Source organism: Notothenia rossii (genome assembly GCF_949606895.1).
Source record: "Notothenia rossii genome assembly, chromosome: 11".
In the NCBI taxonomy this organism is placed as follows: domain Eukaryota; kingdom Metazoa; phylum Chordata; class Actinopteri; order Perciformes; family Nototheniidae; genus Notothenia; species Notothenia rossii.
The window spans coordinates 14,692,188-14,709,405 of record NC_136910.1 but is presented as its reverse complement, the minus strand read 5'-3'; the positions used below and the strand labels follow the sequence as shown (position 1 = coordinate 14,709,405).

General features: G+C 40.5%; 1 protein-coding gene across 3 annotated transcripts; it reads left to right on the top strand.

The window, feature by feature from the left end:
• Window positions 1–3,499: 3,499 nt before the first annotated feature.
• LOC307025410 (thrombospondin-2-like) lies at window positions 3,500–16,346 on the top strand. Of its 3 annotated transcripts, XM_079660048.1 has the most exons (22): window positions 3,500–3,573; window positions 3,785–3,994; window positions 4,124–4,189; window positions 4,316–4,452; window positions 5,081–5,341; window positions 6,098–6,191; window positions 6,630–6,794; window positions 7,081–7,257; window positions 7,336–7,509; window positions 8,802–8,932; window positions 9,275–9,409; window positions 9,489–9,707; window positions 9,790–9,897; window positions 10,011–10,170; window positions 10,947–11,065; window positions 11,312–11,546; window positions 12,201–12,428; window positions 12,509–12,639; window positions 13,275–13,415; window positions 13,550–13,647; window positions 15,129–15,268; window positions 15,921–16,346. In XM_079660048.1, the coding sequence occupies exons 2-22, from the start codon at window positions 3,925–3,927 to the stop codon at window positions 15,926–15,928; spliced, it is 2,997 nt and encodes a 998-aa protein (XP_079516174.1). In that variant the 5' UTR covers window positions 3,500–3,573; window positions 3,785–3,924; the 3' UTR covers window positions 15,929–16,346. The 3 variants fall into 3 exon arrangements, with proteins under 3 accessions (XP_079516174.1, XP_079516173.1, XP_079516175.1); XM_079660047.1 differs by lacking the exon at window positions 3,500–3,573 and having other exon boundaries at window positions 3,754–3,994; XM_079660049.1 differs by lacking the exon at window positions 3,500–3,573 and having other exon boundaries at window positions 3,755–3,985.
• The last annotated feature ends 872 nt before the right edge of the window (window positions 16,347–17,218 follow it).

Genomic DNA, 17,218 nt, shown 5'->3' with positions numbered 1-17,218 from the left:
TGATGAAGAGGATGTGGTCCTCTTTACTGAACCTGCGGCCGTACAGCTTCAGAAACCTAAAGGGTGGAGGTAAGGAGGGAAAAGTGTCCATCAGTGAGCAGATAATGACTTCTTGCAGCTGAGCCATACTCAAAACATCGTAAGTGATCAAAATTATAATAATAAACTATTTTTAATTGATATAGCACATTTTTAAAAATCAGAAATGGCTTTAATTAAAAGCAAAACGCACTGGATGAATTTAACAAAAAAACTGAACATAATTATACAGAATAACAAACAAGTCTTATTTTAAAGTGAGAAAGTATGTTTGCCGCCCTGATCTCAGACAGGTTGTTTCCAAAGTCCAGGACCCGGGACTGCAAGGGCTCTGATTTCTCTGTGCGTTCAGATTCAGCGGCACATTCACTCAACAACAAACCTCGACTAACCTCATTGACTTGATGCCAATTGTACAAAGTGAATTAAAAGTCCACCCTTATAGTTACTTGGCAGATCACGATGCCCTGATGCTCTCTCAAAGAGGGACACCATGCACCTTTAATTAAGAATTCCAATACCTTTGCATGGCCTATAGTTTAAGAAATATTTGTGAACATGACTCAAAGCCAGAAATCAGATAAGTCAGTCCAGAACTTGCTATGTCATCGAGTTTAAATTATTGTTATGAAAGGCAATGAACTGATGAACCCAAACATCGTTTTATGCCAATATGAGCTTCGTTCTAGTGTATTGTTGTTAAGTTGCATAACAGAAAATGTCCCCATGAACACAGAACTTTCTCAAGGCTGCTCTCAGTTTCATAAATAACATCTCACATTGTTGGAGCATCTCCAGATTGTATACACGATGATGACGTCACACAATTAAGTTTTGTCAAGCTAACCTTTTGAATTTGTGAGAGTTTTTTTCATGTTGTCAAATACGCTTGAACTGACCACATGAATGAGATATACGCATTTTTTTAATGGGCATAATTTCCATTTAAATCTTTCTGATATGGTTGGCATTTTATTCCCCCTGCAATAGACCTGAATAACTAATGATGAATATTTTTGTTTTAATGAGTATTTATTTTGTCTTTCACCACCTGGAAATTGTTGCCCACTTCTAGATCAAACATAATTGACACAACACAAATATTATTGCACATTTCTGAAGCTGATTCATTTCGTTGTTGTTGTCAATATTCCACGGTATTGCGACTGTGTGATATACTAACTTTATTTATGACTCCTAAGTGAGTACCTAAGTGAGCGCTGGTATCCGGAGGAAAGCCTGACTTAACACTTACGAGAAGAGCTTCCTGCACCACAAAGCGACCCCGGGCCACAGCTCTCTGAGGAGGACGGCTCTGGACAGGTTCGCCTTGATCTCCGCCAACAGCTCCGTGGCCTCGAGCTCTAACCGGTCGGTATAAGGCAGCATGCTGTTATACACGATCACCTTCTGGGAGATGAACCCTTCCATATCTCCATCCATATCCATGTCCCAAAATAGTCCGGTTACCTTTCCGCCTTGTGCGTAAAAACCCGATTCCTATCTAACGGGTGTTTTGCTTTCCACACTGCCGAGGTTAGACGGCATAATAATCCTCTGTGTCCAGGCGGAAGAAGGCCGATCACAGGGGAAAGTGTGGCACGCTAATTGAGCTGCGAAAAGCCCTGAGCGCGCGCGCATTGCCAGTTTGACCTGCAATGTCAGAGCGCTGCGTCACCTCTCAGTTCACACCTCACAGGTAACCACAGGGGGTTGCTGGGCTCGTGCACTCGAACACAAATGCCCACAGGTCGCTCGAGAGGGAGCATGAATCTTTGGTAAGGCTTTGATTTCAGCACCACCTAGGCCATTAAGAGAATACTTTGATATCTTAAGACTTTCATGTGTGGAGGAAACCTGGAGGGCATCATTCCGGACTACAGATCCCAGAAGGCTGTGTGTTGCAAACTAACCTCTAGAATAATGGAGTGATCTGATAAGTGGATTAATGCCTTTCTCCTGTTCTACTCACCCACAGTGGATGTTTCTGGGACAAACAAAGGGTGTCTGTCTGTATTGAATCAGCTTCCATCTCTATGGGGAAATTGTTTTAAATTAAACTTTACACATTTTATTGTTTGTATGCCTTTTAAAAGTATTTATTTCTGTACAACATTCTAATAAACAAATGCCTCGCAAATCCCGCTGATGAGATCCATGCGATGCTTTGTCCCGACCCTCTCCATTCTTGAATTGCTGTGCACCTTTCCATGTAAATCCTTTTACTTTAAGCCAGTGTAATTCTCTGAATTCAACATGCTTAAGAATTGTGAGGCCATTGCAGGCTGTGGCAGTAAGGTTGCTACTTACACTGGAAGGCTAAAAGCATAATTCAAATGCCCTTGAGATCTTGTCACCTTTGGAGAATAGGGGTCAAATCTGTAAAAAAAAAAGCTTGATTGCACAACAACAACAACAACAACAACAACAACTCATGATAGCACTGCATTCTTAAGTCAGTTTCGCCTTTCTCAGATTGCAAGTGAGCTTCCCTCTTTGATAAAGTTTCCTCTCTTTAAGCACAGGGGGAAACTGACAGAGCCTCAGACTTCGAGAGAGATGCCAGAACAGAATTTGTCTACCATGCAGCATATCAGCACAAGAATGTCATGCTGGACTCTGCCAGGCAATCGCGCCCAATTCCTAACCTTTTTTTATATCCTTCAGATCTCATTACTTTTGGGCTTTTCTGCTTCTCAGCACAGTGACAGCACCTGCTGTCCTTGTCTTCACCGTTGAAAGGCTTCCAGCAGGAAACATGGTGTCTGCTCCTATTTGTTCATCGTTCGTGATGTTTCTAGTTATTTGGATTCAGAGAAGTTGTGTGTTTGTATGGGCACAGGCGCTTGCGTGTGTGCGCATGCATGCACACACATCTGTGAGATTCATTATTCCACAAGTGGAATAGAGTCTACAGATGGAAAATATGATTCAGGATGATGATGCCTTTTTGAATCAGCAGGGACAAGACCAAAAAGAGAGAGTGAGAGGGACAGACAGAGAGAGAGAGAGAGAGGGGAGGGGGGGGGAGTGATGGAAGAAAAAGAGAGATAGAGAAAGGAAAGAAAGATGATGGTCGCACTGGGAGTAGATGTTTTAGTATTCCATCAGCTTGCTTATCTTACCTCACAATCTGCAGACATCAAGAGGAATCAGTCACAAGAACAAACACACACACACACACACACACACACACACACACACACACACACACACACACACACACACACACACACACACCCATCCAGCCTCTCATTTTTCACCAGTGATTTATAGTGATGCTTGATTTCTCTCTCCAAAAATATTGGAAAAACTCCGGCAGCCAATAAGTGTCTGTTTATGTGTGTGTGTGTATCAATCTGAGAGTGCATGTCTTCGTGTGTGTCTCAGTTTGGAGTATGAGGAGTGTAAATGATGGGTCTGGGAAACCTGCATTGAAACGTCAACACACACACGCACATCCACACAGGTCCTCCCATCCAGCTGGGTTCCTCGCTGGGAGATATGCAGGCCAGTCCATCGCCAGACACACAGGTAATATATGGCTCCCGCTCCTGCCTCACACACACACACACACACACACACACACACACACACACACACACACACACACACACACACACACACACACACACACACACACACACACACACTTTCAAACAAATACATAACCGCATTAGAACTTGCTACAGAACTAAGCGAGCTGTCTGCATGTTCTTCACTCAGATTTCACTCTCTCCAACAGCTTCAATTTTTCATTTGGACTACACACTACTGAGTAACCTGTGCTGATAAGCCCGGGTCTGGCAAGAAGGACACAAGGAAATTAGGAGGAAGACGGGGAGACAGACATTCCATCACAGCCCCTGTGGAGCTGCAGCGGGGATGATCCTACCAGCCGTGATTTCTAATCGTGGAGAAAGGCTGAACAGCGAGGAGTACGCAGGTATGCAAGGTTAATTCCCTCTTTATCTTCTTCTACTTCTTCTTGTATCTCCTGAACAGCAGTGCTGCTTGTATTGGGCAGCGGTGTAGCAGTATATATATATTCCATGGTGACTGTATATGTGATTTATGTGAACAGGAATGAATCCACTGAGAGGTTTCCCCTGGCTTTTGATATTCTTCTATACAGCAGCTGTGTGCGCAGGTACCTCACATAGTACAACATGCATTACAATATAGACACATACAGTTGACTCACTTGTTTTTATTCCATCATTGACTCAAGTACAAAATCAAGCATTGACCGGACACACTTGTACCTACTCCACAGGTGTGGGTGGTGCAAAGGTCGACAATGTGTCGTCAGAAGTCTGTCGTCATCCATGTGACGAGCTGGTGGGCTTGCTCACTGAGATCCAAGGCCTGCGTATTGTGACCGGAAACCTGCTGGAAGACCTGGACAGAGTAGTAAGACACACAAATACACATACACACATATGGATTCTGCATGTTGGCAGTTGTTTGTTGTGTTTAACTCTCTGATGCAACGTTTATTTTGATATGGCATGAGCAATAAAGTTGGATTTCACATGGACATTTTTAGAGAATAAAGTTATTTTAAAGTGAGTTTATTTCCTATTTGTAAAGTACAACTAAAGTTGCAGTAGAATTCATTTTCAGTTTTTGTCATTATATTAAAGAAATCAACAAAGTCGCCAAGAACATTGCTTAAGTCTACCAGCACTGCACTTGAAATTGTATTTGACGGTGTTGAGTTTTCTGGGAAATTTGTGTGACAAAGCCAAAAGGGATTAGCTCTTCTTCCAGTGCAAATAGAGCAAGCAGCCACGTCATTTTTCTCTGGCAGGAAACACTGTGGTTTGTGGTAAATGTCCTGGTAATTTTCATTTTGGGGGGAAAAAACCTGCAAAAGAATACCATCAGTGTTAAAATGTTGGCTACTAATCAACTCTGCCATTCTAGCCTAATCCCACAGATTTCCTTGTACTAACACAGGAACAAATCTTTTAAAAACTACAGTTCTGGTAATGATTTTAATGTGAGCTATAGGTTTTTGTATTGATTTTATTCTCAGTCAAAAGAAAATGAGGAGATGCGGATATCTTTGGCTGAGCTGAGCAAAAGCAGAAAGGGGAACATTAGCAGTAACATCCGCAGCAACGGCAACAGGACCAGCAACAACAAAAACGGCATCAACAACAACAGGAGCAGTGGCGGCAGTGATGATGTCAATGATCTTGACAGAGACGGGGGGGTCTGGTGTATGCAGGATGGACGCGTGTACGAGCAGGGGGAGGATTGGGAGGTTGACAGTTGCACCGCCTGTGCTTGTCAGGTCAGTTTCGAACAAATCTCTTCTATGTCTACAATCTATAAAATATGAGCAGAGATTTTTCCTTGGAAAGTGCAGAGATATTCTCTTTGATAAAGTGAAATGGCCAGTATGATTGCATCATTGGATGACACCCTTTAATCAATCTATCATAATCTATGGGGAAAGCTCTTGTTTATGTGTCATATAAAGAGGATATTGTGCATTAACTTAAGAACTAAGGCATATTTCTGAGACGTGATTCTAAAGACTTGAATAAGACGTTGTTACAAAAAGCTGGGACTTGAAAGCCAGTGTCAATCTTCAACTTTGATTCATAACATCCTGAAACAAAACAACAATCCTACAGCTCTGATACAAATGAGAAAAATTGATACCATTCTCATACAGGAGTGGTATCAATCTTTTTATCTAACTCTTGGCAAGAAAGCCCATGAGCATATTTTGCAAAAGTCCTTTTAAATTGACTAACCAGTTGGAGGGAGACTTACTATAAGTCTCACTTGTACACAATGTGGTTTTATTTATTTCCAGAGCTGCCTTTGTTATTCTCTTATTCTTGCTTCATCTTCCTCTCTGAATCTGTTTCTCTTTATCAACATCATTAATTTTGTCAAGGATGGATTGAGGAGTCATGATGGCATACCATTCCTCTGCAAGGACTGGCATTAAGCTAAACATCTGGCTCGAGCTAACACTATGAGACTGATAATATATTTGATAACGCTGAATTATGGGTGTATCTTTCCTGCCTTGTAGGATGGAAAGGTGGCGTGTCAGCAGGTTTTTTGCCCTTCTTTATCCTGCATTAATCCAACCTTTATCGATGGAGAGTGCTGTCCTGTCTGTCTCAGTGAGTTTGATTTGTGTTAAACTATGATTTAGGGTGGAATATGTTTGTTAAAGAAACACTTAACCCACAAAATGACCACTTGTTCATCAATTACTCACTCATTGTTAGCTTGAATTCTTGTAAAAAACGTAATATTATTGCATGCCTCAACGTTGGATGGAGCATAAAAAAACAGCAAAACTATATCATAACATTCAAACCAATATAAAAAACATGGTTTAAGCGATGCATGTGTAGCAGATATTCTCTATATAGTTTTGCTTTTGTCAAATCAGTCATTTACTTCAATTCCTTAAGAAAAAGTAGCGAGAAAAGTCTTCAAGAGTTCAAGGTAACATTAGTTGAGTAGTTGATATAGAAATGAACATTTTTGGAGAAATATTGCTACATCATAACATTTCATAACATTGTGCATAATGTGTGTGTGTGTATGTAAAGATGATCAAAATGGCTGGTCCCTGTGGTCTGAGTGGACCCACTGTTCAGTGACCTGTGGACGTGGGGGGCAGCAGAGGGGCCGATCCTGTAACGGCATCATGCCTTCCTGTGCCGGCCCGTCAGTCCAGACCCGCAGCTGCATGCCCGTGAAGTGTGACCGCAAGGGTAGGTCATCACTCTGCATGCCTGATTTGTCACATGTCTGTATTTTTCTGTGATTGTTTGGCCGGTCATAAGGAAATAATTCCACCAAAGAGCAAAAACGTATGGAACCTTCACATAAATTGATTTTGAGAGATTCTAATCATAATTGAAAACATGTTGTTGTGTTAATGCAATACGCACTGTGGGACTGTAGTGGGGGTCTGGGTGGAATTCTAGTCAGATCCTCATCCAAGCTGTTAAAAAAACAAAATGTTTCGCAATCGTGATGTGCTTGAATCATGTCTAGCGCGGCCTGACGGAAACTGGAGCCTTTGGTCTCCGTGGTCTGCGTGTACAACCACGTGTGGAGAAGGCGACATCACACGGGTTCGTCTCTGCAACCAGCCTCCACCACAGAAGGGAAGCAAAGGGTGCACAGGCAGCCCCATGGATACAAAACCTTGCAACAATACACTTTGCCCCAGTGAGTACACACCGGCACATACAGAATACACTGAAGTGCTGGGAATGCCTTACAGGTGAATGATTTGTTTGTGTTTAGTTGCTGGAGGCTGGACAAGCTGGAATGAATGGTCGCTGTGCTCAGGGTCCTGTGGTGGAGGTCTTGTAAGCCGCCAGCGGGGGTGTTTGAACCCTGCCCCTCAGCACGGGGGGAAGCCTTGTGCTGGAGACGCTGTGGACTATGAAGCATGTAACAAACAACCCTGTCCAATAGGTAAACTATAATCCTGTCCACATACCTCAGGCGAGATCGAGGTAAATCTTAAAAAGATTACTATTTTATAGGCAGGCTAAGCCTCACATCCATGGAGAGGCATAGGATGATAGGAAGACTTCATGTCCCGATTATCCTACATTTGTGATTCACGTTATTATAGGCCTACCAGAAATCACAAAATATACTTGTATTATTTAAATGGCAGACAAACATTTACTGTATGTTATCGTATCACTGATAGGACACAACCTTTTTTTTTAGTGAAAAACAAACAAACAATCTCAATCTCACCTAGCCACACGGAGACGGTAACGAAACAAACCGAATTCGATATCAAAAAAGTCTTCCATCCACACGCAATCGGCACCAGAAACGTGTCCGTCCACACAAGACCGCTCGACCCGCTGGAGACGCTGTAGTTTATCAGCAGAGGTCAGGGGGGGGGGGGCGGGGCTCTGTCTCTTTTTCTCCCTCTCCGAGGCAAGCGTTTGCTCCTGCTGTAAATCTCCCCGGTAGCCCACCAGCAGATGAAAAACACCCACCTCTCCGCCTCTTCCAAGGGACGAGGGAACCATGCGGCAGTTTCCGTAATCATTTTGTTCGCCGGTCAACATGTTCCTTAAAGTTTAAATCTTCCTGACAAAACTATAAAAGTGCCGGTCAAAGGTGTTCTTTGTTATTTATTGAGCTTTAAAACAAATGAATAACGACTCTATATAATAATATAATAATAATATACGGAGTCTCTCTTTTCCTCCCCCTCTCCTGACAGCCCGTCAATATTTTCGTTATCAGGAAATGATCGTAAAAGGCGTAATCACGGAGCCGTTTGGCCCCCCAGAGCGTTGCGTCCAATCTACCCACCTTGGGACCCGTTATCGTTATCTGCGTTTCCCTGTCGGCCTCGTATGGTCGAACCGTATATGATAGAGAACTGTAGCGGATACGACCCGTTTCGTCTCCGTGTGGCATAGGGCATCAATCTAAAATTAATAAATAGCAACAATGTTTGAAGTTGTTCTTTCTACATTAAATTCCTGTATTCCAACCCTGTCCTATCCCTATCTGTGCATAAACCATAATCCTTTTTTTATTGGATGAAGCACACCTTCAAGCAATAGAAGATCAGAAAATAATATTTTACTCAATTATTGAGGCTCAGGATGGAACAGCTAGTAAGAATTTCCTCAGAATAATTTAGTTAACATTTGCACAATCTTTGGATATTTTCTAAGTGACTGTGTGAATTACTAACTGCCTTTTAAATGCACATTTGTATGTATTTTTAGATACTTGTTTGCGTTCAAATCCATGTTTTCCTGGAGTGAAGTGCACATCCCACAGCGATGGATCATGGGAGTGTGGAAGTTGTCCGTTGGGTTTACATGGCAATGGCTCTCACTGTGAAGATGAGAACGAGGTAATTGCCAAATATCTGTGATCATTTAAAATCCTAACTTCTCTACCCTAGTTTGACATCATTTACCACAAGGCTGGAACTAATCTATATTTGAGATGACAGTATTTTTGCTTGAAACTATTTGTTGATTGACTAATTGATCAATTGTTGCGGCTCTAATCTAAGATATGAACTCTTATAATGGATCATGCAGGTTGTGAAAGTTATACCTCAGGCCTATAAATGAATGCAGAGTGAGAATAAATGTTGTGTAGTCTGATCCGCTACACATCAACTGTCAAACCTTTGTATTTACTGTTGTGGTTGATATTCTGAACATGGATAATCCCTCTATCTCTGCAGTGTGAAGTGGAAAGTGTGTGTGTCACAGAGTGTGTAAACACAGATCCCGGCTTCTACTGTCTACCTTGTCCTCCTCGCTACAAAGGCACCCAGCCGTTCGGCCTCGGACTGCAGGAAGCCCTGAAAACCAGGCAGGCAGGTGCTTTCCTCTCTGAATAATTCCATGAAGTGCTTTGCTACATGACAAATCATTTTATGTTTGCTTTTGTTGTAGGTGTGTGAGCCATATAATCCATGCAAAGACAACACACACACCTGCCACAAGTATGCAGAGTGTGTGTACCTGGGCTTGGCATCTGAGGTTTTGTTTAAGTGTGTGTGCGCTGTGGGATTTGCTGGCGACGGCCTTTTGTGTGGTGAAGACTCTGATCTGGATGGCTGGCCAAACAACAGATTACCCTGCAAGCAGAATGCAACCTATCACTGTCAAAAGGTACACAAATGAAAGAAATGTGATTGGCTGCCTGTATTGTATTGTATTGTATTTCACTGAACTGAGCTGTGATTGGCTGCAGGATAATTGCCCCGCGCTACCAAACTCTGGACAGGAAGACCTGGACAAGGACGGACAGGGAGACGCCTGTGATCCTGACGACGACAACGATGACATCAGAGATGAGAGGGTTAGACTGTAGCTTTTGGGATGCCATGACTAAAAACTGGTATATATTCAAATCCCATGTGTGTGTGTATGTATAAACTAATATGTGTGTGTGTGTGTGTGTGTTTGGCAAAGGACAACTGCCCGCTGATGTACAACCCTAGGCAGTTTGACTCAGACAGAGATGGAGTCGGGGATCGCTGTGACAACTGTCCGTTTGATATCAACCCGCTGCAGACGGACACTGATGACAATGGAGAGGGAGACGACTGCAGCATTGATATTGATGGAGATGGTAGGAGCTACTCACTAAACCAGGCATGGAACAAGCAGTTACTCAAATATTTATTCTAGTGTAATTATAGAACTCCATAATTATACAAGGATAGGTTGCCATATTGCCTAACAATAACCAGAAAGGGAAACAGGGTAAGGCACAACACTTGAGGGGAAACGGACTTCTGTACGTTTCACCCTGGTGAGTCATACTACTTCTGGAATACCCATTTTTCTGGTGGCCCCTTATTCTAACATTGCAAAGAAAGTCCCATTGGCCTAAAGACCCATTCAACAGTTATTCTGAAAACAGACAGCAATTGTCCAATGTTGTCTGACCTTCCCTTTTTCATTTTCCTACCATGGTGAAGGCATGACTTTCTCATAATCAGGAGTGTGAAGGTCTGACGACTTCATCCATTATGCATTACAATAAGCCATGTGCTTCTGATGATTACATAGAAAAATGGACCTTGTGGGCAATGATCATTTGTTAACTTTTGTTATCTGATGTAACTTCGTATTTTGAGCCTGTGTGTCCTTGGATATGGAGAGAATTACTTGATTTTCTCTGTAAAAGGAAAATAAATGATGTGGTAATGAGCACTAGAACTCGGACCAGAATCAATACTTTAATTTAAAAAAGTAGATTTAGTGTTAGGTTCCTCTTTAAATATGGATTACATTACATTTATCCAAAACATAGTCCTGATTCATGTCTTGTTTTTGTATGTGTAAAGGAATTAAAGTCACACAATTCATCTGCTCTCTGTGTGTGTCTCTCCTGTTCTCCAGAGGTTCTGAATGACCGTGACAACTGTCCTTTAGTCTACAACACAGACCAGAGGGACACAGACCTGGACGGTGTGGGGGACCAGTGTGACAACTGTCCCCTTCTCCACAACCCAATGCAGGTCACTAAAGGACACATGCTTCCACTGAAAAATTATATTCTTTCATATTGATGGTGGTCACGTTACCTCACAGAACATCTGGTATGAAAGACAATCTCAATAGTTATTAGTGGCAATCAATCATGTGGATGGAGGATTTATTTTATTACATGAAAAGGAAATCTTGGAAGTATGTTCTAGTAGAGGTAAAACTCAGCACTGGGACTTGTGATTAAACTAAATGTAAACATTCCTGTGTGTTTGCAGCTGGACTCTGACAGTGACCTGGTGGGGGACAAGTGCGACGACAACGAGGACATCGATGAGGACGGCGTTCAAAACTCTCTGGATAACTGTCCCTACATTCCCAATAGCAACCAGGCTGACCATGATAATGATGGGAAGGGCGACGTCTGTGACCATGACGACGACAATGATGGCATCCCAGATGACCGGGACAACTGCAGACTAGTGTCTAACAGGGACCAGCTGGACTCTGATGGTCGGTGTTGCTATGGTTGTTCAACATTTTAGGCAGGAGTTCTTATAAAAAGCAGCTACAAAGACTTTTTTAGATTAATTGTTTGGTGTATAAAATGTCAAAAGAAACAGGCGAAAGTGTTACTCATTCTCAAAGTCCAATGTTGTCTTTTTTTCATATTTTATTTGTTGATAACACCACTTCCTGCAATTTTTGCAAGAAATATTATATATATATTGATTATAATTATATTTGGTTTTTATTTTTGCTTTTGACAAACTCATTTGTAAGTATACTTGAGGAATCGTTGAGGAATATCTCTAGTATCATAATACAATGCTATATCAATTGCTGCCACATAGGAAAGATATTTGAAGGATTGATGTTAAATAGATTTCGCTGTCTTGCAGTAAAATCTTCTGACTATCGGTCCCGTTTGTATCCAGTGATCCGGTTCATGTTAATGTTGGACAAAACCATAAACGGATTATGGCTCAAGGCTGTATGATAAATCATAAATAAATGAGCCTTTAATCTATCCACCATCATACAAGACATTTCACTATTTGCACATTGTTTCTTTCCTATCATTTTATTTTATTTGACTACGTCTTGGCAAAAATGAATCCAGGAAATAAAGTTGTTTAATTCTCTGTCTTTCCTCCTCTCCTGCAGGTGATGGGAGTGGAGATGCTTGCTTCGATGACTTTGACAATGACAGTATTCCAGATGCTCTGGATCCATGTCCGCTGAACCAGGATATTGGCTCTACAGACTTCAGGAAGTTTCAGGTTGTTCTATTGGACCCTAAAGGCACCACGCAGTCGGAGCCTCTCTGGGTTATCCGCAGCCAAGGCACAGAGCTGCTGCAGACGGCTAACTCAGACCCTGGCATCGCTTTAGGTTAGAATGACTATAAATAGAGAACATTTTACCTGTAAAAGAAATACATTATTAACAATAATATCCATTTGTTTAAACAGGATATGACAAGTTCAGCGCGGTGGACTTCAGTGTGACGTTTTATGTGAATACCAACCGAGATGACGACTATGCAGGCGTTGTGTTCTCCTACCAGTCCAGTAAACGCTTCTATGTCGTCATGTGGAAACAGGTGAGGTTTGATTTCATCCAATAACATTGTAGTAGATATGTTACCTAAATTGCCATTTTAACTTTTAATTTCAGGTTTGAATCCAAAGGTTTATCTATCTTGAAATCCTTTTAAAAATAAACTTGACCAGACCCTCCCTATAAGTCTGTTATATTTCATAAAATAAATTATTTTTTAATTCCAACTAGCAGAAAAACAAAGTTTTTCAAAGTCAACCTAACCTGCACTGTCTTTTATCCTCCAGGTCCTTTCTTCCTTTCATTTAAGAAAAAAAATAAAAACAATTAGCTTTGGTATATGTGGTGAATACAAAGAAACATAAAGAAGAATACGTAGCAACAAATGAATAGAAAATACTGATTTAACGCACAAAACAAGAAAAAACAGAGCACACCCCAACACTGAGGCAGCCATCCACGGTGCCATCTTAGTTATCATCTACTAAGGGTGACCAAATGTTTAAAAAGAGCTCATATATCCCTTTAAGACAGCAAGTCATCTCTCAGTGCAACATTTGTTGGAAAGTCTTTGATCCAATGGTGCAGGTTGCATTTTTGAGCAATTAAAGGAGCTTCTAATAAGGATTATAGTGTGACGTCGGAAGATGCGATTCCTTTCTTTCTGTGAGAGAGCAGGTGTCTCAGGCGTACTGGGAGAAAAAGCCATTCAAAGCTTTTGGCACAGCGGGAGTCTCCATCAAAGTGGTCAACTCCACCACAGGACCGGGGGAGTACCTACGCAACGCCCTGTGGCACACCGGAAACACCAGGCAACAGGCAAGACACTTTATATGTCCCGTATTTCTTTATATTCTGCTCTTCATGTATCACAATACACATCTTATTTGAGCAGATAAACCTGACCTGAAACAACCTTGAACACTGGCTCTTTCTCCGGCTGTGTGTTTCAGGTCAGAACTCTGTGGCATGATCCCAATAAAATTGGCTGGAAAGACTACACAGCCTACCGAATGCACATTATCCACAGACCCAAGACTGGATTCATCAGGTACAAAGACTGACAATATTTATTACATATTTTGTTTAACACTGGTTGATTCAACAGGGGTTACCTTTTTTAAAACAAGATTACTAAATTAAAGGAGCCTCCAGAAAACCCCCAGACTCGTTTTCCCATTTTCTATATATTATAGGGAAAGATATTCTCTGGAAATTACAGCAGTTAAATCTATTTTTATAGGCAAGGATAGTTACAAGTAGATATGTTGAGTTTAGGCATTTGCCTTTTGGCTTCATGTCCTATTTGAGTTGATATGTTTATGTTTCACTGTCAAAAAACACAGCTAGATTACTTTTAAAGATTTGTGGATTTCCTTAAGCAACAGTTTCCAAAGTACTTCCACATTTTTAGTAAACTTTACATTTAATATTTACAGTTAAAGCATTCTTTATTATTAGTTTGGCTTTTAGAGACCAGACCAGTGCCAAGTCACCTCGTCCAAGTCTAAAAGTTCCTCCAACTTGTGTTTGATCTAATATACAACAGACTGGTTTGTTTGCAAAAAGGCTTTCACTTTGGATGTGTGTTTTCATCTTTCAACTTGAACCCTTTAACTGTGTGTTTTCAGTTCATAAAAACTGTTGATTGTAACATTTTGGTCGTCTCAAACTACTGTCACAGTAACTACATCCATTTATTTTATACAGTCGATGCTTAAAGCCCAATTCCTAAGCATCAAATGTTCAAAGTCATTTTTAGGCATGCAGAAAAACTAACAACTCTTTTTAAAGTAAATGTGATTTGTATTTAGTGGGATAAAACCTGCACATACACACTGGTGTATTTATTTTCATCCCACATTTGGGGCTTATTTTGTTCCAGTTAAGTTGAAGGTTTTAGTTTGGCAGCAAACTTCTTACTTTTGTGGCATCACATTCAGTGCCCCCTTTTCAGAAGAAAAAAAATACACCCACAGATGTGCTCCCACTTGAGGACATCATCAATCTCTGAGAGTTATTTCATGATAACGGAGTAATTTACTTTCTTTGTTGTACCCGGTTCTCCTAAACCTGCCACATCTACTTCTACTTAGTTGTACTCCACACTAATGGACATACAAAAAACACTGCAGGCAATGAGTTCTCTGTGCTTTGTGCCGTTTAAGTGCAGATGGAAAGAAGAATATCAGTGCTTAACAGTCACAGGGTTTTTAGAAGAAAGACTTTGAGAGGAAAAGGCGAATAAAGCTTTAAAGTAAAAAGCAGTTTTTCAAATTATAAAAATACTGAAAAGAAGCTGCAGCTCTTTGATTGTGAAGGACAGATACACATTGATAAAAAGAACAGTTGCTACAAAAGCTCTGATGTAACTGCTTTAAAAATAGCTCAATTTGACGTCATGTCTTACGTACTGTTTGGGAACAAATGGTCAAATGAGGAATGAAATACCAAAATGTGCCAAGTTACTTTCCACTCAAGATGTAAACTCATGATTAATGCTGCGTGCGATGATGCTTTGTTGTGTTGCAGGGTGGTGGTGTACGAGGGCAGGGAGATTTTATCCGACTCGGGGGCGGTGTATGACCACACGCTGGCTGGAGGCAGACTGGGACTGTTTGTCTTCTCTCAGGAACGTGTCATCTTCTCAGACCTCAGATATGAGTGCAGAGGTAAGAGACCCTGTCATAACATTTGTCTTGACCACTGATCAGGGATGGAAGAAGTACTCTGATCCCTATCTGAAAGTGATAGTCTTGATGTTGAGAAAGGCATTTGCATGAGGTACTTAAATGTATTCTAGTCAGGCACATCTCCAGGTTAGAGAAACTGGAGGAGTATCAGTACAGCAGCAAAGCTTGATACTGCTGTGGATGGTGCAACTTTAAAACGTATTATAGCTACCGAAAAAAAGACCCATCGGGAAAAGCCACAAGTGAAAGTCGGCATTCAAAAGCAGATTAGCAGCAGCATGTACTACAGTATAACTTAAATATTTGCGTCATGTGTTAAATATTGGACAATTTTACCTCTTTTGGCCTCAAATGGTTTTTAAAGAAGATCTCATCTCGTATCAGTAATGACACCAAAAATAAACTTTATTGTAAGTCATCTCAAGCCAAGAAAGTTGCAGACCTATATGTAAACTCTGTGAATCAAGTTTGAATCTGTAGCCACTGCCTGTTTTTGAGTAAAAAGTACAATATTTCCATCTGCATTGTGTAATAAAAGTACACAATTAAATACTTGTGCCTCTGTCCTCCAGCATTTGTTTCAATACGGTCTCTGGTATCTATTACATGTTTTTCTTTGTTTCCTCCTCAGATAACTGAGTTCTTTTGCTGGAATGTTCAGGAAACTCTTCAACAACCAACAAGATATCCACATTAATTGCTGAAAAATGTTACTACAATTGAGAAAAAAGGGAGAGTTATAAAGAGGGAGCCCCAGGTCACTCATTCATAGTCCAGATAAAGATACAAGATTATCAATTGGTGACCTTCATCTATTCATCAGCTTTTTGTGCACTAGTATTGACTCCAGGCTGTCTTATTTGCTGTACATAACTGTAAGACTCAGACAGCATCTCTTGCTTTTCATTTGCTTTTTGCTTATGGTTGTAAATACTTATTTATTGCCAGATGTCGGATAAAAGGGAGAGAATGTAGGATAAATTGATGATACATTAAGTAGAGAAGCACTATCCAAATGTCTGGTAGTAACTTATCAATAAAACACTTTTTTTTCCAATTGTTGCTACTTCTATTTTTATCTGATGACGCCAGGAGCTTTACACATATCGGAAACACGGTCTCCAGCACCCTCTGGTGGAGTTAGTCATTATTACAAATGATGAGTGGGAAAAAGTCAGAGAAGTTATTTCAGGTTGGCACAGTAGTTGGTATTATGTAGTAATAATGCCTTATGATATACTCCATTCAAATTAAAAGGCATGTATTAAAAAAAACACAGAAGTATTATCAACACATTATTAAGGTATTCATTAAAGTACTCTTTTTTTTACTTTTACCATCTATTGACTTTCTGAAAAAAAGAAGCATTTGATTAATGATTAGACTTCTAACACTGCTAATCTATTTTAAACTTACATTAATTTCATATAATATTGTAATAGAATTTATTTCAAATTGTATTCTCTTTTATTCGATATTACTTTGTGTTTACAGTTGTTTTATTATTAGTCTATTTTATAATTACTTAACTTTTACAACACTTGCTTTATTCTAGCTATTTATCTTACCAGTTTAAGGAATGCACACATACAGCAAACACATTCCTTGTATGCGTTGGCCTATAGTTGATTCTAAACATCTTTGAACTGAACACACTGACAATCTTTCAGGGGAATATGTAGCTGGCCTACCTTTAAAATGATTAATCCTTTCATTCCATTGTTAATATGTTGTGTTGTCTCGTCAGCTCTCTATTTAGATGTATCTTACGTCAATGCCATTGTGTGGTGAATAGGTTAGCCCTAAAAATACAAAAGATATAACACTGGTTAACCTTTGTCTCTGAAGATACCCTTGAGCCCTGATTGGAAAATCCTTTGCAATGACTCGAAACACTAGACCTGTTGAACCGGTTGGAGAAAGGAGTGC

Bases quoted from the DNA above. Each gene is read 5' to 3' on its own strand.
- LOC307025410 (XM_079660048.1), top strand. From the start codon at position 3,925: ATGATCCTACCAGCCGTGATTTCTAATCGTGGAGAAAGGCTGAACAGC. The intron at 3,995-4,123 runs GTTAATTCCCTC...TTATGTGAACAG, and splicing joins GGAGTACGCAGGTATGCAAG to GAATGAATCCACTGAGAGGT. The intron at 7,258-7,335 runs GTGAGTACACAC...GTTTGTGTTTAG, and splicing joins CAACAATACACTTTGCCCCA to TTGCTGGAGGCTGGACAAGC.